Source organism: Venturia canescens, chromosome 2 (genome assembly GCF_019457755.1).
Source record: "Venturia canescens isolate UGA chromosome 2, ASM1945775v1, whole genome shotgun sequence".
Taxonomy (NCBI): Eukaryota; Metazoa; Arthropoda; class Insecta; order Hymenoptera; family Ichneumonidae; genus Venturia; species Venturia canescens.
The window spans coordinates 27645383-27665023 of NC_057422.1; the positions used below are offsets into that span (position 1 = coordinate 27645383).

General features: G+C 40.3%; 1 protein-coding gene across 6 annotated transcripts in view; it reads left to right on the forward strand.

Annotated features, from left to right (window-relative positions):
* brun (trafficking protein particle complex subunit brun) overlaps positions 1-19641 on the forward strand; it is a 595546-nt gene that overhangs the window by 299065 nt on the left and 276840 nt on the right. For all 6 annotated transcript variants that reach the window (XR_006259965.1, XM_043411897.1, XM_043411899.1 and 3 more), the window contains exon 7: positions 19312-19532. Coding sequence is in view for 5 of the 6 variants with exons in the window: in XM_043411897.1 (XP_043267832.1) it covers positions 19312-19532 (221 nt within the window). In the remaining variant the exon portion in view is untranslated. The remainder of the gene's footprint in view (positions 1-19311; positions 19533-19641) is intronic.

Below are 19641 nucleotides of genomic sequence, written 5' to 3' on the forward strand. Positions count from 1 at the left end.
TTTTAGAACGTAAATGTCATCGCCGATTTTGAAAGGGACTGTATTTATTTTTCTGTCGTATTGTTCTTTCGAGCGATGTTTTGCTGCATCGAGATTCCTCGTCGCAGTTCGTCGAATTTCATCGAGTCGAGTTACTAAGTCCGACATGAACTCGGTATACGTATCAATTTTTTCGAGCGACGGAAACTCGGATATCGGTCGCGCAGGTTTTCCATACATGACTTCGAAAGGCGTGAAATTTGTTGCGGAGTGAACAGCAGTATTCTAGGCGTGCATTGCGAATGGTAAAAGTTCGTCCCAGTCATCAAAACGATCGTGGAAGGCTCTCAAATAATCTGCTAAGACCGCATGACTACGTTCGAGCGATCCGTTTGACTGAGGGCAGTAAGCAGTGGTTGTTACTCTCTGCACTTTAAATATTTCAGCTAGTTGTTCGAAGAGCTTGCTCGTAAATGCGGTACCACGATCGGTCAGTATGGTCTTGGGTGGGCCGTATTGAGCAATCCAGTGTTTGCTTAACGCCAAAGCTAAAGTCTCGGCTTTAATGTTTGGCACTGGAACGGCTGCGCAGAACTTAGAAAGATTATCCTGAATCGTCAGAATATGTCGGTTTCCACGGGGAGTGATTCGTAGAGGACCAACGGTATCGAGGGCAATCTTCTCCAGAGTGTTCGAAGGCGTATCCGTGATAAGCATAGGCATCCGCGTTTTTATTCTGAGGAGTTTTTCCTCTTGACAAATCTTGCATTGTCGTATAAAATTCTCAGTGTCTTCTTTGAGACCCTTCCATTGATACCTTTCCCGTAATCGTTTATAAGTTTTAGCGATTCCTTTGTGTCCTCCAACCAGACTTTCGTGAGCTTCTCGGATCATAGCGGTCCGCTGTGCTAATGGTGGGTCCAGTTGAGTAAAACCACTACAAATTACGATGGTGATTGGTATCCCATGGAATATGCATTCCAGCAATTCTTTTAACGTATCATACGGCATGTCTTCAAGGTCATCGCCGGATTTCGAAATTCTTAGACATTGAATTTTGTAACGTTCTACGGCGATGCGTAGATTTTCCAACCCTTTAATGGTGTCCTGGAAGCTAGCCTTGTCAAAATGATGCTTCTTATTGACTATACTGAAGATCTTAAGTTTCCCTTTATTCGTTACGGCTACGTGCCCTTTCGACAAGTTACTGTTCCGTAAATTATCCTGATCGATTTTATTCAGATCAGACAGCAAGTTTCCAATCGTGTTTAGCGATTGACAGTCCGCGTTAATAAAATGAGCGAGGTTATCCTTGTAGTAGGTCAGAGCCTCTCTGCATTGTTTGACGACACAATTTTCTGCGGTTTCAAGTGAACTGACTTTGTCATCGGTATCACTCGAGTCCGCATCAATGATTATCGTTTGTATGTCGCTAGATTTTCTAGTTTCAATTGACGGTGGATAATCCAATTTTACTGGCTTCGGAGGAGTTGAAGCCTGTTTTTTGGCATCTTTCCGCATATCGGGGATTATTGATCTGGAAATGGTATTCGGTATTCCCGCCAAAGGGCTCGATTTAGCCATAGGTTTGTATGTAGGTAACGGAGTTGGGATAGTTGATCTCCTGGTACTTGGGGTAATATTCGAGGTCTCAGCTGATTGGGTTTCCGAAGGTGGGTTCGAAGCTAATCCTGGTACTTCAACGCCATGTTCTTTAAGGGCGCTGCAAAGGTCTTCTATACAGCGTTGTCCTTTTTCCAACAGATATTGCAGATCTTCTGGGGATGAAGGGTGGTCTTCATCATCGCCCGTAGCTTCATCCAGCTCCTCTCGCATGCGTATAGATTCGTCGAAGCGTGAAAATGAATTTTTCAACTCTTCTAAAAATCCTGAAGAGGCTTTACTAGGAGTTGACTTGGAAACTGGTTTTTCTGGCGTTAATGTCCTGTCTGCAATTTCCGGTTCACTCTCACTTGAAGCTGGAGGAATTATCTCGACGATAGGATTTTCTACTGGTACTTCAACCTCCGGTGTGAATACATCGTCATCGATATCCCAGGGGTCGACAGATGATTCAGGATTGTCCTTGGATCTATGCTGGGCATCATGCTACGATGAACACTGGAAATCGGTGGAACATTATCCGTCGACGATTCGTCACTAGGGGCCTCAGAGTCTGGCTCTTTATAAGTGGCACGCCTTGCGCTTGGTCTGATTTCCTCTCGACATTTGACTCGAGTTCCGATTGATTCGGGGCCTCGGATTAACTTAGATGTCGAAGGTCTCGTAGATCCGGTGTCGGTGGGTGCACGAGCTCTCGGTCGTTGTAGAATCGACGTCAAGGGTTTTGGAGCCGGATTTGTGCACGGTTTCGAACCAGTCGGTAAAGTCGGGAATGCTATGATGACGTCGGTAGTGGTTACCGGGTTACGAGAGAGAGCATCTGCATTCTGATTATGTTTCCCTGGTTTATATTTCGTAGTGAAATGATAATCTCCCACTTTGGCTCTTCAACGTGCACGTCGACTTGATTGGTCAGTCATATTATGCAGCCACGCGACGACTTGATTGTCAGTAACTAGGGTGAAGGTTCGGCCATAAAGGTACGGTCGAAAATACCCTATCGCCCAGGTTGCTGCAAGGCATTCTTTATCGTTACTGTGATAATTCTTTTCAGCAGGGTTCAGTGTACGTGAGGCGTAAGCTATTGGACGTTCGTTTCCGTCAATCATTTGACCCAGGACGGCGCCGAGTCCAGCATCCGAAGCATCCGCTGCAAGAATGAATGGTTTGCTGAAATCCGGATATTGAAGGACTGGTTTAGCACAGAGAGCTTCACGAATTGCGTCGAAACTATTCTGTTCTTTTTCAGTCCACTCGAACTTCTTATCCTTTCTTAACAAATCGCTGAGTGGTTTAGCTTTAATGGCAAAATCTTTGATGAATCGTCGATAGTAATTAGCGAAGCCATTAAATTGCTGTACTTCCTTCACATTCGTGGGAGCAGGATATTTTTGGACCGCTTCGATTTTCATAGGATCCGGCCGAACTCCGTCTCGAGAAATTATATGACCCAAATACGTCACGTCCGTGCGAAGGAATTGGCATTTTTCCGTTTGTAGAGTAAGATTACATTGACGTAGGCGAGTAAAAAGATTCCGCGCTCTTCGTCCGTGTTCTTCCAAAGACGGTGCATATATGATGACATCATCGAGATAAACGAATAATTCTATGCCGTTGAGCCCCGTTAAAGCCACATTCATGTGTCTTTGGAAGACTGGAGGGCCATTGCGCAAACCAAAGGGCATTACTGCAAATTCATAGTGGCCTTCAGGGGTTGAGAATGCGGTTTTCGGGCGGTCCTTAGGGTCTATCTCGATTTGGTGAAATCCACTAGCGAGATCAAAAATGCTGAAGTATCTCGCTCCTCCCAATTGATCCAGTATGTCGGTTATGTTGGGAAGTGGGTAAGCATCAGGTAAAGTTTTTTCATTAAGTGCGCGATAATCTATTACAACGCGCCATTTACGTTTTCCGTCGGTACCTGCTTTTTTGGGAACAATCCATAACGGTGAATTATACGGCGAAGTACTCGGATGAATTTTTCCTTCGGTTAAGAGTTTATCCATCTGCCGTTTAATTTCTTCTTTATGGACTACGGGATATCGGTACTGACGTGTATTTACTGGTAGGTCATCTGTAGTTGGTATCGTACACTTCATCAGATTCGAACGACCAAGTTTATCACCAGGTAAATGGAAACGGTCAGGATACGCTGCTATAAGAGAGCGTACATGCTCCGATTCTTCGTCGTTGAGGTGATCGAGACTTAATTGATCTTGTATCGCGGTAACTCGATCTTTTCCTACAATAACGTTTTCATCAAGTGAGTCGGAGTCAGAAATTTCTTCCGGCGGGCCTCGATATTCAAATGGTATAAGATGTTGAGGAGGGATTTCTATTTCAACATCTTGTTCTGTTGTATTTATCGCCATAATGTAACAAGTGCCATTTGAATTTTTCACAGCAGCTTCACCGAGAAATAGGCCATCGTCAGCTGTTATTCGAGGGATATATCCTTCTTGTAACGTTGTAGCTTTTAAGTTGATTTTGACCGGTTGTCGCGTGCGGGCACGGACAGTAATATGAGTCAACTCGGGAGCCGTGTTTTCTGACTCAGCGGTGTCAGGTGTCTCAGAAGACTCTAACTCTACAGTACTTGCCGTAAAATTAGGTACACGTCTTTTTTCGTATTCCGAGACGAAAAATATCGGTTTTGTCGGACGACTAGTGATTATTAAAGCATTGTGATGATACAAGATTTCTGCTTTTTCTAGTACGAAGTATTCTTCTCCCAAAAGACCCACGCCTGGAGATGGAAGTGTTGTCTTGAAAACATAGAATTTTACTGATCGTTCGAATATGTGTAACGTAGTCGTACCAATTGCGTTTAACGTTTCTCCATCCGAAATACCCAATACTCCCACCCGATCATCTGTATCGATCATAGTGTTTCCGCAAAGAGCATTGACTTCGATCATATTAATAACCGCGCCGCTATCAGCCAAAACTTTTCCTTTCTTATTTTTTAATTCCGGGGCGTCTATTTCTACAACAGATTTTGGCTGTCGAGAATTCTTTTTTAAATTTACCGTAACTATTGGAAATTCACACTCGGTGTTAGACGCGATTTTTGCTGAGCAGCCGTCGACGCGTCGTTCGGACGACTGGATTTCTCGTTTAAAGAAATTTCGTTCGCATCGGCATTAATTTTACGGGGCGGAGGTGTGCTCTCTCTGCGAGGGGAAAAACCTCGCGGCGATACCGATTCACATCGCTCCGAGGAGTCGCGGTCCCGCTTATGATCGCGAGAATATCTATCTCTATTTTCGCGTTTGAGTATGCCTCTCGGTGGAGTATAGCTCCTGTCACCGTCCCGACTCGTTGAATCTCGACTACTACGTCCACGAGATCTACAGGGACAATGTCTACAATCGTTACACATTTCGTCGATGGAAATAGCATATGTACGACGATACGGTGAAGAATCCCGATTATGACTATCGCGAGAAAGAGACCGACAATTATCGTCTGAGGAACTATCCCTTTGATAATAGCTCCGTCGCGCTTCCTTATAATCCTTGCGCGCTGACATTCGACTACGCGAACGTCGGGTGCGCCCTTCATATTTTTGAGCGAGTTCTAGAGCGGATTGAAATGTTGCAGGGTCGCGACTTAAAACATAATTCCTCATAGCGTCAGGCAAACCATCAATGTAAACATCGAGGGCACGAGCCTCGAGTCGACTTTTTGTTGAACTAGCGACGTTTTCGCTCTCGGTCTCCTCGATTTCGCTGACTGCTTTACGAATATAACGTTGAAGGCGTGAATAGAAATCTGATACGTCTTCATCGCTTCTCATACCCGCATCGAGGATTTGACTGCGATAATATTCATAATCTAAACCAGGAGAGAATTTTTCTTTAAGGGTTTTAAGAATTTGCTTGATAGAAGAAAATGATTTTCCTTCGACATGTGTACGAGCTCTTCCTCTGAGCCTGGCCAGGATGCCATTTATTACCCTATTTTCGGCTCCTTCCGGAAGGCCCTGTTGTAATGATTTTATTTCAGTTTCATATCCGGGAATTTCCAATTTCTTCCATCATATCTGGGAATTTTGTCAATAGCATCCTTAACTGCGAGATAATCCAAATAAGCGGAATTATCAAGCATAGTTTGATTTTGAACTGAAACTTCAGTAGCAGGCATTTTCGGAAATACTTCCGAAACCTTTATAAAAAGATGAATCTTAGAGATAACTGCAAATCTAATTTATCAAATTATTGCCGAAAGTACGGAAATCACACGATTAAAAGAACTTAGTTGAATGGAATTTCCGAAATTTTTGACATTAAATTATATTGAAAAGTCAACCGTATTAGTAGTAGCCATCCCACCGCTGCCACCAATTTGTTACGCCCGAACGTGAGAACGCGCGGGCTGAGAGGAAAATAACGAATAACAAATATTAAAGTTACTAATTTCTCAGAGGAACAAATAAACAATTTAGTAAAAAGGAGAAGAGATAAAAATAGTAGATGTTCGGAATAGCTATTAAAGCGCTAGGCGCACCTATTACGGTTGCTAATATACAATATGGAATTTCAAGGAGATTGATGTAGGTCAAGACACAGAAATATCGGGTAAAAGTAACGAGTTAGCTTGTTTATTAAGGAGTCGGCATTAGAGATTTAGATTACAGTTGAATAAGATCGCAGTCTACTTCCTCTTGTTTACAATCACATAACATAAATGAAATAAAAAGTGATACAGTTTTGGACTTACGGTCGATGTTCTACGCGTAATTTGAGACGTGCTGACGCTGAACGTTGCGGGTCTCCTCGAAGACAGTGTAGTCGGCACACCCACGTACACAGATCGCGTAGTACACTCGATAATTTGAGAATATAATATGTCGAAATAATGTTTGATCTCTGGATTTTTCTTATTAGTACTTGGAAGGGTTGGGTATGTGAATAATTGATTAATGAGTTCTTATTTGCCTCCAAGAAATAGCTGCACCTCAGTGCCTCACTAGCCCTCGAGCAGTGATGCTTGATCGCGAAGATTCGAAGACGCGTAACTATTAACTATCTTGTAAGAACCTGGAACAAGACTCGGACTCGAGGTAATAATACCTGAGGAGCTCCGCTTAGACCGAAGATTAGCGAAAGACTGACGAATTTTTGTTGTCAATTCTCTATCGATGCTTCCGATATTAGGAAATTGCAACGTAAGAATTTGGATGGTTGAGCAAATGCGTATGCAAAAATATAAAAGTGTGTCTAAGCGAATGAGTGTTGTTCGGGGTTCTCGCAATGAATTGTGCATTTCGCTTACATTTCTTAGAGGTGAAGGAACTCGAAAATCTGAGAATCTGTGAAATACGTTTCACAATTGACTAAAAGAGGTTTCGTATAGTATGAGGAATTCGGTTTCACAAGAGGAAGCGGCTCGTACTGAGCGTTTCGAAATTATACGATTAATTGATAAAATACATTTATGACAATTAATTAATATACTTTAAACTATCTAACCAGTAATTTATAAATAAATGGCTCGGCCATAACATATCTTTCATTTGAATTTTGAAGAAAAGGGATAAATAAAATCTGTTCTATTAAGGAAATCTTTACGTCAGTTCTTTCTTGGTATGAAGACTTGGAAAAAATCGCCAAAGGCCAAGGACAGACAGGTGACGAAATATTTTCAGTACAATTTTGAAGAAAAATTGGTCTTTTACGTGGAAACCAACATTATAAAACGAAATTCAGTTCTCGGGCCTCATCCCGGATTCCTCCATGCTGTTGAGTTCCTAATAGGCATAACATATTAGAGTATAAGGGAAAAAATCGCCAAAGTTCAAGGGCAGACTTGTGACGAAATATTTTCACTACAATTTTTACGAAATATTGGTCTTTTATGGTGGAAACCAATTTATAAGCCGAACATCATATCCAGGGAAAATAAGATTGGGAAAAGTACGTTGATGGTCCCTTATTTGCTGATAATTTCACGAAAAAGATTATCCCATAAAAAATGTTCGTATGAGAATGGAATCTATAAAAATGTACTAAGCAAATAATTCATAGAAATTTATACTAAAATCCTATAACCGTCATAACATAAATGAAGAACTTTTGAGAAAAAAGGCGTGATATCAAACCATAAACTTCCCCTAGGGAAGAAAAGGTTGGAACAAGTACATTGATGGTTTCTTGTTTCTGGATGATGGTTTCTATAGAAATAATAAATGAAAAATTGAAAAGTTCAAAAAAATTCAACAAAAATAAAAAACAATCGAAAAAAATTCTGTAAAGAAAAATAAAAAATTTTCAAAAAAATTCATAAATATTGAACAAATTGAAAAATGTACTATCCAAGTTACATGCAGTATAAAAATGTATGACATCAATTGGAGGCCAAGTTTTTATTGATAATTTGGAATATTTATCAAACAAATTGGAAACTGTAATGAAATTCATGATAATTATTTTCACGAAAAAAGTTAATGAAAAAAAAGTCATAACGGAAGTTACGTGCAGTACTAAAATGTATTATATCAATTCGAGGCCAAGTATTTATCTGTTATTCGAAATATAATCTCCGGCGACAAATGAGCGTTGAGAATCCTTGTCGGGCTCACAACGTTTTATCAAAATTACTAAAAAATTAATGGAAATAAAATCATTAAAAATTCACATGAAAGTCATTCGTTACTTCAACAAGGTACACACTTTAAAGAGTCGATTCCCCTCCGACTTTCAGGATCCCCTAGTATTATTCACAACATTCAACTTCGATTGGATCGGTACAATTTATGTTCAAATACGTCTTAAACGTACTTGTCCGGCCCATCACTTTTTATTCAAATTGCTCATTCGAAAACAAATCAGGGAAGTTCTATAATGACAAATATGATAAAATGGATAGAAATAAAAATAATATCTCCAAGTAATTTGAACTTGATTGTTCGCAAGTTCGTATAGCAATATCCACTTCTCATTTTCTTCAGTGAACACATACCATTTGGTAAGAACCAATGAAAATGAGAAATAATCAGGCACATTACTAGAAATTTTCGAGGGTGGGGGTCGAAACAGCGAACGATCAAAATAGCGAACAGGCATTCTGTATCAAGAGACTCGGTAGAGTCTCGGGACAAGTACATTGACAGCCCTGTCGTCTGCTGGCCCGAGGCTCTCGCCGAGTATACTTTCTCTGAATAAAACGATTCGCCGTGGTGGGGGTAAAATTGGCAAGTGATTTTTTTGAATTACCGAAGTTATGAGTCATCTGAGGCTTTGAAAATTGAACTTTCAGCTAATTAAGAAATTCTCTTTAGATTGCGCCCAAAATCAACACGATCGGTGGCGTAATTGCTGAGAAAAAAATTTGCACGGGCTCAAGATTATGCAAAAGTTACTGACACATCACGAGTTCGACGTATACGTATACGCGTTTTGACGTAGTTAGTGGTAGTAGAGTTGTTGCCTCTACGCATTCTGATTGGCTCAACGATTTCGGCTCCTGCAGCTGCTAGGCCGACCGCGGTTGAGGCTCAAGTGTTAGAAGGCCTAAAATAGCGAACAGGCATTCTGTATATCTATATATGCGTTATACAGAATGCCTGTTCGCCATTTTAGGCCTTCTAACTTTTGAGTTTTACCCCGACCGCGCTCAGACTCCGTGAATATTATATTATATATATATATATATAAACCATGTGTCAGTTTTCGATCATCGTATAAACAAACGGAGTTTTGACATTATGGAATGCGTGTGGGATAAATAAAAAAAACTTTCGTCATCTAACGAAGTGCATAGTACTAAAACCTGTGGAATGCTAAACTAAACCGGTATAAAAGCAGTCGCGTAAATGTAGTCTGTGATCCGACGTGTGAAAAAAGAATAAAATAAAAAAATACGCGGTGCATGTCGACGAAACTTTTTAAGATTTCTTTAATTCGTTTAACTGAAAATAAGTTTATCATTTATATCATTTGTAAATAGGTTATATGATATCAATACATCGATACGCACATCCGAAACCACCCGAGACTTGTTTTCATACTGAACGTCATTTTGACAGGTGAGGTTATGATTCCCAAAGTGCTGTTGTGTGCGGACTCTAATTAATAAATGAAAATGGTTAGTGAAAAGTGGTTAATATTTATTTTATTAAAACTTGTGGTATACTAAACCGGTATAAAAGCGGCCGCGTAAATGTAGACTGTGATCTGTGTGTGCAAATAAAAAATATAAAAAATGCGCGATGCATATGTCAACGAAACTTTTCAAGATTTCATTATTTCATTCGATTGGAAATAAGTGTCAACTGAGATAATCTTTCAATTAAACCAGAGTGCGCGGAATATTGTTCAGTGTAAATATATCGTCGCAGTTGCGTGATTATATATCATGTGTAATTATGTAGGTTATATATACGAGTTCCCTTTGATAGCTGTGTGGTAACAACGAACCGGCCGGGGTTTGACGTTACGAAGTGCGGGACATATGTAACAAACTTTCGCATAGTTATATATAGTGAATAATATAAATAAGGCAAATCAGTTTATCAAAAATAGGTCTGGAAGTTGAAAGAAAAAATGTTCGTCAACTTATAACGTCAAATTTTCTTTTTGCGATCTGAAATATTATGGTTTAATAAAACAAGAACACACAGAACTGTTAGTATATATAATGTGAGAAACTCCAATCGAATAAATGTTTTCTAATTTATTTCTTGTGTCATCATTATTTTTGAATATTCCCATATTTTGCTTCCTATTGAGTTTGGCTCTGCTCTATCCGATCCTTGTTTTGACTCCATCGGTTTGCAGCGGATGGATACATATTATTAATTGGTTTCCTAATATGTGTCCTATGATTTTCTAATATTTCTTCATGCTGATTGTGGTAACGTGATTCAAGAGGTTTCCAATTATGATCATCAATCGCACATTTTGTACAACAGATTCTCAAAACAGTTTCTGGTGTTGATATAAGTGTAGTTATTCTTTTTCCACCTGGTCTGTCGAGTAATAAATTTTGAAACTTGTTCCAAAAAGTCTTTAGATGTTTTTTTTGCTGATAGTATGAAAAGTTGAATCTTCGGAATGCGGTAGGCAAACACAAATTTTGACAACAATACTTATGAAATAACGTGTATGTTGAGTATTCCTATTCCGCAAACTGCAAATGTGGAATTATTGGTGAAAACATTCATTACGATATGTCTACGGTTGCTCAGTTTCGGATGCGATTGAGTATAATGCCTGCCAACATCATGGAAACCTACAGAATTTCTGAATGTTATGTGCGCTATGTCATTTTAATGTAACATCATGACTTTGAACAACTTTTCACTATAATACTATATAGATTTGGATCATTGAAATACAGCAAAAATCTGCAAACTATAAAATTTATATACTTTGCCATTCATTTTACTTTTTGACTCTCACTGCAACATAAATATGAAGTGAAAAATTCATTAGAAAAGTCTTCAGTTGCTCATTTATGCTTTGAAATTTGATTTGAAATTGAATGAAAATGATTTGAAATTGCTGTTTTCCAAACTCATTGCGCAGATACATTGAATTGCAGCAGATAGCTGCGAACTTTAAAATTTCTGTAGATAAATATTTGTGCTAAGTATCACCTCCTATCTTTAATTATGGTAATATGTAATGGAACTTGATTCAGCAAGTTTTAAAGTGTTTCTTTTCAAATAGTATTGAAGTTTGTATTACTGCGGTATGGAGCGAATACCTTCAAATTTTGATATTTTTGTGTCGCAGCATGTGTGCCAATCATTTTAATTTTTTACTCCAACCGTAACATGTAATTTCAAAAATTCATCACAAAAGGTTTCATCTTTACTATTTAACTTAATTTTCCTTTTTCTAAATTACATGCTAAATTTCTGAATTTCTAAATTTATTTCTAAATTATCCTGAAATGAAATTGTTTTCCTCCACAACCAATGCAGGTACCTTAAACATCTTTGATTTCCGTTGCTCTGTTGAATTAAGTACGCTCAGTTTTTTTTTGCTTCTTTGAGTTCTGACATAATAAATGTTTCCGGGTGCCTTTTATCTGCAACTATCAAACTGTAGATAATTGGATCTCAGCGGCCACTTGCAAACTTTGGAAATATATTTCATCAGGGGCATGTTTTGGATGACACGAAAACGTCTAGATTCAGAATGCAAAAGCGACATTTAAAAATGGCCAATTCTGTTGGATTTGTTGTGTCTTGAATTTGATCTGTCTTTCCTCTTTTCCTTTCTTTTTTCTAACGTTATAAGCCGGAAATCATATCTCAGCCCGCAACACGCATTGCTACATGCTCTTGAGTTCCCAATGGACAAAACATATTAGAAGACAAGGGGAAAAATCGCCAAAGTCCAAGGACAGACCTGTGACGAAATATTTTCAGTACAATTTGGACGAAAATTAGGTCTTTTTTCGTGGAAACCAACGTTATAAGCCGAAAATCATATCTCTGTCTTCAACCCACTTATCGCCGTGCTCTTTCGTTCCTAATTGACAAAACATATTAGGGTACAAGGAAAAAAAGCGCCAAAGTCCAAGAACAGGCCTGTGACGAAATATTTCCAGTAAAATTTTGACGCAAAATAGGTCCTTTTTCGTGGAAACCAGCGTTATAAGCCGAAAATCATAAATAATCCATAGAAATTCAAACTAGGGAGAGCGGCTGGTCCGTTGGACAAAGATCCGGGCCCGCAATCCGCGGGTCCCGGGTTCGAATCCCGGCCAAGACACCAATGAAAAATTGAAAATGTTTTTCAAGTGTTTTCTGCTGTTACCGCGGGTGGTTCGGACTCCACCTTCATAAATCCATGGCCTAACACCTCTATGTGATACGTGTGCGGTCGCGGTGTACGGCTTTGGGGGCCTCCGTGGACGGTTCTCATCGTGCGGATGGCCCTCTAGCCGTGTACTGGCTGGCGCAACGTATCACAGTAGAGGGGTGCATGATTGAGCACCTCTGATGGAGGCGCTTGAGCGTGCTCGCACTACCACCAGAGGGGATCAACCAAGTACCCGCTGTATCGGCAAGGTTTTCTGCAGTTTCCCTTCGCCCTCGGCAAATGCGATACAGTGGGGAGTAAGTCAGCTGAAGCCGCAATAGGAGGGGAAAAAATGGAATAAGGGAATAGGGAGGGATTGTAAAAAGGCAGAATGCCGTACACTGGTAACAAAATAAAAAAGAAAAATAAATAAATAAATACAAATTCAAACTAAAATCCTATAGTCAACTGAACATAAATAAGGAACATTTGAGAAAAAAGACGTGATATCAAACCATAAACTTCCCCTAGGAAAAAAAGGTTGGGACAAGTACATTGATGGTCCCTCGTTTACTGATAATTCCATCCATAAAAAAAACTTTAAAAAAAATACAGAACAATCCGAAAAAAATTTCACAAATCTTGAAAAAACATTATGTTTAAAAAAAACTATTCTGTATCTATTTTTTAAAGTGTCAAAAGAATCAAATAACAAGTAAAATAAAAAAAAACCGAAAAATCGCGCTTGAAATCATTTTGGAAACCGATGCCTCATTCTTCTTATTTGATTCGAACAGCTAAATCAATTGAAAAAAATTCAATCTAATTTACGCGCAGCATTATAATTTATTATATCAATTCGAGGCCAAGTATTTTCTAATAAATTGAAAAAAGTTACCATTTGAGTTACGTGCAGCACTAAAATTTATGATATCAATCGCAGGACAAGTAATTTATGAGTAACTCCAAATTTTGACATTATTAAATTGGTCTAAGAAGCTTTTAAATCCAAAAAAATCACATGCAAGCTAGTCATTTCTTACTCTACGGTGGCAGAGGCTTATAAGAAAATCGATTATTTTCAGACTTTCAGGAGCTGCTTCGTCGTTTGTTTATGATTGATTTTTATTTGAATGAATAGTGATGGGCCGGACAAGTACTTTTAACTCATATTTAAACATAATTTGTATCGATCCAATCGACGTCGAATATTGTGAATAATATCAGCAGCTCCTGAAAGTCTAAAAAGAATCGATTTTCTTATAAGCCTCTGCCACCGTAGAGTAAGAAATGACTAGCTTGCATGTGATTTTTTTGGATTTAAAAGCTTCTTAGACCAATTTAATAATGTCAAAATTTGGAGTTACTCATAAATTACTTGTCCTTCGATTGATATCATAAATTTTAGTGCTGCACGTAACTCAAATGGTAACTTTTTTCAATTTATTAGAAAATACTTGGCATCGAATTGATATAATAAATTTAAATGCTGCACGTAAATTAGATTGAATTTTTTTCAATTGATTTAGCTGTTCGAATCAAATAAGAAGAATGAGGCATCGGTTTCCAAAATGATTTCAAGCGCGATTTTTCGGTTTTTTTTTATTTTACTTGTTATTTGATTCTTTTGACACTTTAAAAAATAGATACAGAATAGTTTTTTTTAAACATAATGTTTTTTCAAGATTTGTGAAATTTTTTTCGGATTGTTCTGTATTTTTTTTAAAGTTTTTTTTATGGATGGAATTATCAGTAAACGAGGGACCATCAATGTACTTGTCCCAACCTTTTTTTCCTAGGGGAAGTTTATGGTTTATCTATATTGTAACGAAACGCTCTTGCCGATCTGGCCTGAACGCCGCCACGCGTCGGTTCGAGCAACCTTAATAATAAGGAGCAGGTATGAAGGAAACGCGGACACTGTTAATTTTGGTAAAATATAAAAATAATCAATTTTATTCAATTATTTGACCGAATTCTGACAAAAATAAAAGAAATTTTGCGCCTTGGCTCGCTAATTCGAAAACAATTTTGTTTTTTTGGTTTTAAACTGTCTTGCTTTGTTTAATCGGATCTGCCGAGAAAAAGACTCGACAGACCCGAAAACGTTGCACATTCTCTGTCTGAGATAATTTTTAATTTCTTAATTTTCGGAATTTAATTGTACAAAAATAATAATTAGAAATAAAACAATTTTAAATTAAATGGTCGCGTTCGTTCTAATCTTTCGATACGCCTCGAGCTTAAAAACCTCTCGATTCAATGCTTCGTGCTATAATTCGTTTGACGCGGTTTTTCCGATGTCCTGTTACGCTTTCTTTTAAAATCAACTAAGAGTATTTCTCACTTTTACAATTCTTATCTCCGTTTTTGATTCGATATAAATTCTAGTGTTATCTATCGCCTCTTGGATGATTATTTTCTAAAATAGATCTAGATCTCCCTACCTGGAACACCTCGGACAATGTTTTTCAAACGAGAATTTAATTTTTGATAATAGGATAATTTTTTAATCCTCCTCAACAATAAGAAAGAAATAAAGTGTGAAAAGGTAGGAAGTAGACCGCGGGCTATGGGATCGAAACGTCGCCGAATCTTTCCGAGAGTCCGAGCATCTACAGGGTAGAGGTAACTTCCCGTCCACGTGTTATGGGATCGAGACGTCACCGAATCGATCCGAGAACTCCGTGCAACGGAAAGCCGGAAAATTTTTTAGAGGTTGGGTGCGGACCCTGGATTATGGGATCGAGACGTCGCCGAGTCGCTCCGAGAATCCAGGCATCCAAGGAAAATAGGCAATTCACCGTCCACGGGCTATGGGATCGAGACGTCGCCGAGTCGATCCGAGAGTTCGCGCTACGGGAACCCCAGAAATTTTGAGGATAGGTTTAGTATTGCTGAGGCTGATGTAGAGGTGTGCTAAGAGAGGTCCGAGTTGATTCTTTAGCCAGGGAGAACTGTCTGCCGAATGAGTCGCGCAGCACTTCTTATACCCGTGTCCCCACTACAAAATTCTCGAGCGCCGAGAATCTCCGTTTTCGCTCAGTTCTGCGCACCTTTCTGTAACGCCTCCTCTGATTGGCCCAATGCCATGATTCACGCTCGCCCGTTGGTCGAGCGGGCTAACATACGATGCGCGGACTACCGCTTTTTATGATTTTCAGCTTATTTCGATTTTTAACAACAAAAACCTGAATTTGATCTATTATTATTTAATTTTTTTCATTTTTTAACATTGTTAGTTGTTTTAATATGATTCGTAAAATTATAATCGCTAAAAGTCACGTACACGTCCTATAGCCCATCAATGCGCATTGATGGCGCTCTGCCCGCGCATGCGTCGCAGTCGATTTTTACATTTTTCATTGTGATTGGATTTTACATTATTAATTTGACTTGTGATCATTTTTCTTAAACTCATGTTATTTTTCTGAAAATTTTGATCGTAATTACGTGCTCGGGCGACTTGAAATAACAAAATACGAAAAGAATTAATTTCTGAAAAATATAGCGCGGCGAAGTTCAGAGCGGCGCCGGTTGCCTCGCTCGGGCTCATGCATACCGGCCTAAGATGGCCGCCACCTGTCAACAGCGACGAGCGTGGTCGCCGCGATGTTTTGTCCGCGATCTAAACATCGCGGAGTTTCGTTAGTTTCGACGGGCTCGGGCCGTCGCGCGAGTGTTTCGTCACAATATATGCTGTGACGTGACATTTCTGCCCCGCCACTCGTACGGACGTTGTCGACCAGTGGACCGGGTTTACGGCCCTTTTGACGCCCCTCGACTCGTCGGGCGATGTTCGGAGTGAGACTCAGCACCACGTAGCTCTTAAGTTTAGCTTAGAATGCGCCTATATTACCGACCGAGCGATACTTACTTTCTGTGACTACCTTTTACCTCCGAGTGCAGGGTGGAGAGAGAATTTTAGTTTGCCTATTTTTGAGTAATCATGACGTTGCGTTTTGACAGTGGAGTTTGATATTGGAACGAGTTGGTGTTGTCGCTGCCACCGGGGCCTTGCAATGAATACTAGTCGGCTTGCTCTCCGACTGTTCGAGCCGATCTCGCTCGCAAGAACCCTTCCTCCCACACCGTCAACGAGCACCGAAAAACAATCTCGACCTGCGGGCTGTTGAAAGAACACGCTGGCATTGGCCATTTGATGAACGCCGCCCGTGTATTTCCCGCCGTAGCAACCCCGAGTTGCACCGCCCGCACTACCGTAGATTCGGGTGTCAAAGTCCGCGTGAACCGGCGCCTCGTCAGGTGGGATCTGGGGGAGTTTTCCGGAGGTGAGGTGCTGTTTTACCTGGTGGTTATTTTGTGGGCCCACCACGCATCCTAGATGTCAGGAATCGTGAGGGAGGCCTCCCCTCAGCCTTCCGGAGCTGCCCGCCGGATCCCCAAGAGGAAAGACACCCGGATCACGGTCATCTTGTAGGGAGGAGTGTTTCGGGTGAGCGGGAGAGGTGAGAGCAGTGGAGGAGTAAGTATTTGATCCGATCGTGCAACAAGCGTAGCAACGATTATGATTCTGACGCACTCCCCGTTTGAAATTCCCGCGCGAAAGCGCGAGCCCAGAGTTCGCGCTCGGGTTCGCGCCTAGCGCGGGAGCGCTGCAGTACCTGGGCCTCGTGGTGGGGACAACGCCGAATCGCGAGGACCGCTCGCACGCACCATGAGTCTTTTTCCGAACACCGTTCCGGCGAGTCTACAACCGAGCCCTCCCGAAATCGAGTTCTTGGTCCTGGTGCGGTGAGCGTGTTCCTCGGTAAGTCCACTTCTCTCTTTCTCCATCGAGTTCGCTAGTTAAATCGAGTCCTTTTTGAGTTTCGGAATATAGTTTCGGTTTTTGTAGAGTTTTTCGTTTTGGCCGTTGTAGTCGGGCACGGGGCCGAAGTATCGAGCGAGATTGTGGCCGATACGTCCCGGGCTCATTCTTTAGTACGGCAGTTTTGCGTGGCTCGACTTGACTATCGAACTCACAAGCCATTTGGTCTTCGCGTTAATTAATTAAAGTCTTTTCCGTTCAAATATTTCAAAGATCTTGAGTTCCATTCTGATGTAATGTGGTATTAAGTGCTGGAACCTTCCACGCAGTAACGTTGTTCTCTCTCTCTCTCTCCCTGCACGCGCTGAGGCTCTCGCCGGCCTGTTCGTTCGCGCCTTTGTTTTCGTTCCGTCTTTCTTGCTCGCGTGGTCGCGCGTCGTTTATACGGCAGTACCTTTTATCTTTTGCGTTGAATATTTCTCGATTCTTTCTTTTGCCTGAGCCTTCACGCTACGATGTCTACTGCGTGTCGTACTTTAGTCATATTCCGATACATTTTTGCGAGCGGCGTTACGCCCTAAATTTCGATCCGTTCTCATACTATCCCGATGTTAATTTTTCTAGTATTTTATCCTCTAACCCCCCCCCCCCCCCCGGTCGAGCGGGTGCCGCTACCTTTTGCCTTGCATTACCTGCGACACCGTTCGTTCTGACGTGGGTTATCTTTTGCCTATTACCTCCAGCCCCGCTTGTCGAGTCGCTGGCTACCTGTTACCTGCCATGTCAGAGCCTCGGTTGTCGTCTATCTGCGGCACCTGTGAGATCGCGGGGCGAATCGCTAATCGTTCTCACCTGGCGGGTTCGCGCCCGCCGTACGCGAATTTCCCTCGTCGCTGCGCCAGACATAACCGTTGTACGCTCGGACTCGTTAGCGAATTACTTCCCCCCCCCCCCCGGTTTTGTTTTATATCGCATCCACTCTCTTACTAATGTATCTCTCGCTGTATTCTAGTCCATTCATCGAGCTTTCGAATAAATTGTGAAACTTTTTCTGAATTATTTGTTTTGTGTCGGCTACATTTTTTTGTTGCGTTATGAATTGTTACTCTCTCCCAAGGATCCCCCCCTCTACCTTTTGTATCTCAGCTGAGCTGAGTAGCCGGACCGTCCTCGGTCACTTGTTTCCCTCGTGCTCTCTACACTCTAATTTTGCATGACGTTACCATCGCGAGATCCGACGAAATTCAAGTCGATTCATTCGGCGGTACTTTGTACCTGGCGCCCAGTCCGTTCTCGCAGCCGGAGAGTAGCGCGAGGCGAGGTGAGTGAGCCGGGAAGGGACGAATCGTACCTCCCCGGGAAAAATTCGTTACAATGCATATATATATAGATCCTGAAAGTCGGAGGGGAATCGATTCTTTAAAGTTTGTACCTTGTTGAAGTAACGAATGACTTTCATGTGAATTTTTAATGATTTTATTTCCATTAATTTTTTAGTAATTTTGATAAAACGATGTGAGCCCGACAAGGATTCTCAACGCTTATTTGTCGCCGGAGATTATATTTCGAATAACTGATAAATACTTGACCTCGAATTGATATAATACATTTTAGTACTGCACGTAACTTCCGTTATGACTTTTTTTTCATTAACTTTTTACGTGAAAATAATTATCATGAATTTCATTACAGTTTCCAATTTGTTCGATAAATATTCCAAATTATCAATAAAAACTTGGCCTCCAATTGATATCATACATTTTTATACTGCATGTAACTTGGATAGTACATTTTTCAATTTGTTTATTATTTATGAATTTTTTTGAAAATTTTTTATATTTCTTTACACAATTTTTTTCGATTGTTTTTTATTTTTGTTGAATTTTTTTGAACTTTAAATTATATTTTGATAATTTTTCAACGGAAATCCGGATCTTTCTGCCTGTTTCATACCTGTTCATGTCTAGAATTAAGTAGCTCGGACCGATGCATTTACTGAAATTTTTTTTTCGGAAACAAACCCAGAAAACGTTTTAAAGTGACTGTCATAAATTAAGTTAGTTCATGCTAATCACGTTTACAATTTACATTCATGCTGAAACCTAGTAAATTTTTGTCTCAAAACGTAATTCCAGCATTATTCATGGGGCCCATACTTATTTTAATATATTTATATTTTAGCTCTGAATGCACAATTACACTGACGAATACTGGGTTGGTATCTATCGAAATAATCGAACTTTCCATGCAATCAACTTTGGATGCAATAACAGAGGAAAAGATATTTAAATGGAGTGAAGAAAACTTGAAAATGCAGCTACCTCTTCAGCCTGGTGCAAGTGCAAGTATAACTCTGTACTTGTATGCCGCAACAGATTTTATAGCTCCAACGGCACACAATCGTGAGCATTTGTGATTTTTTAACTTCAAATTGCCCCCCCCCCCCCCATCATTATTAAACAATTATATATTCTCTATTCACTGGAGTGATAATTTCTTACTGGTGCTATA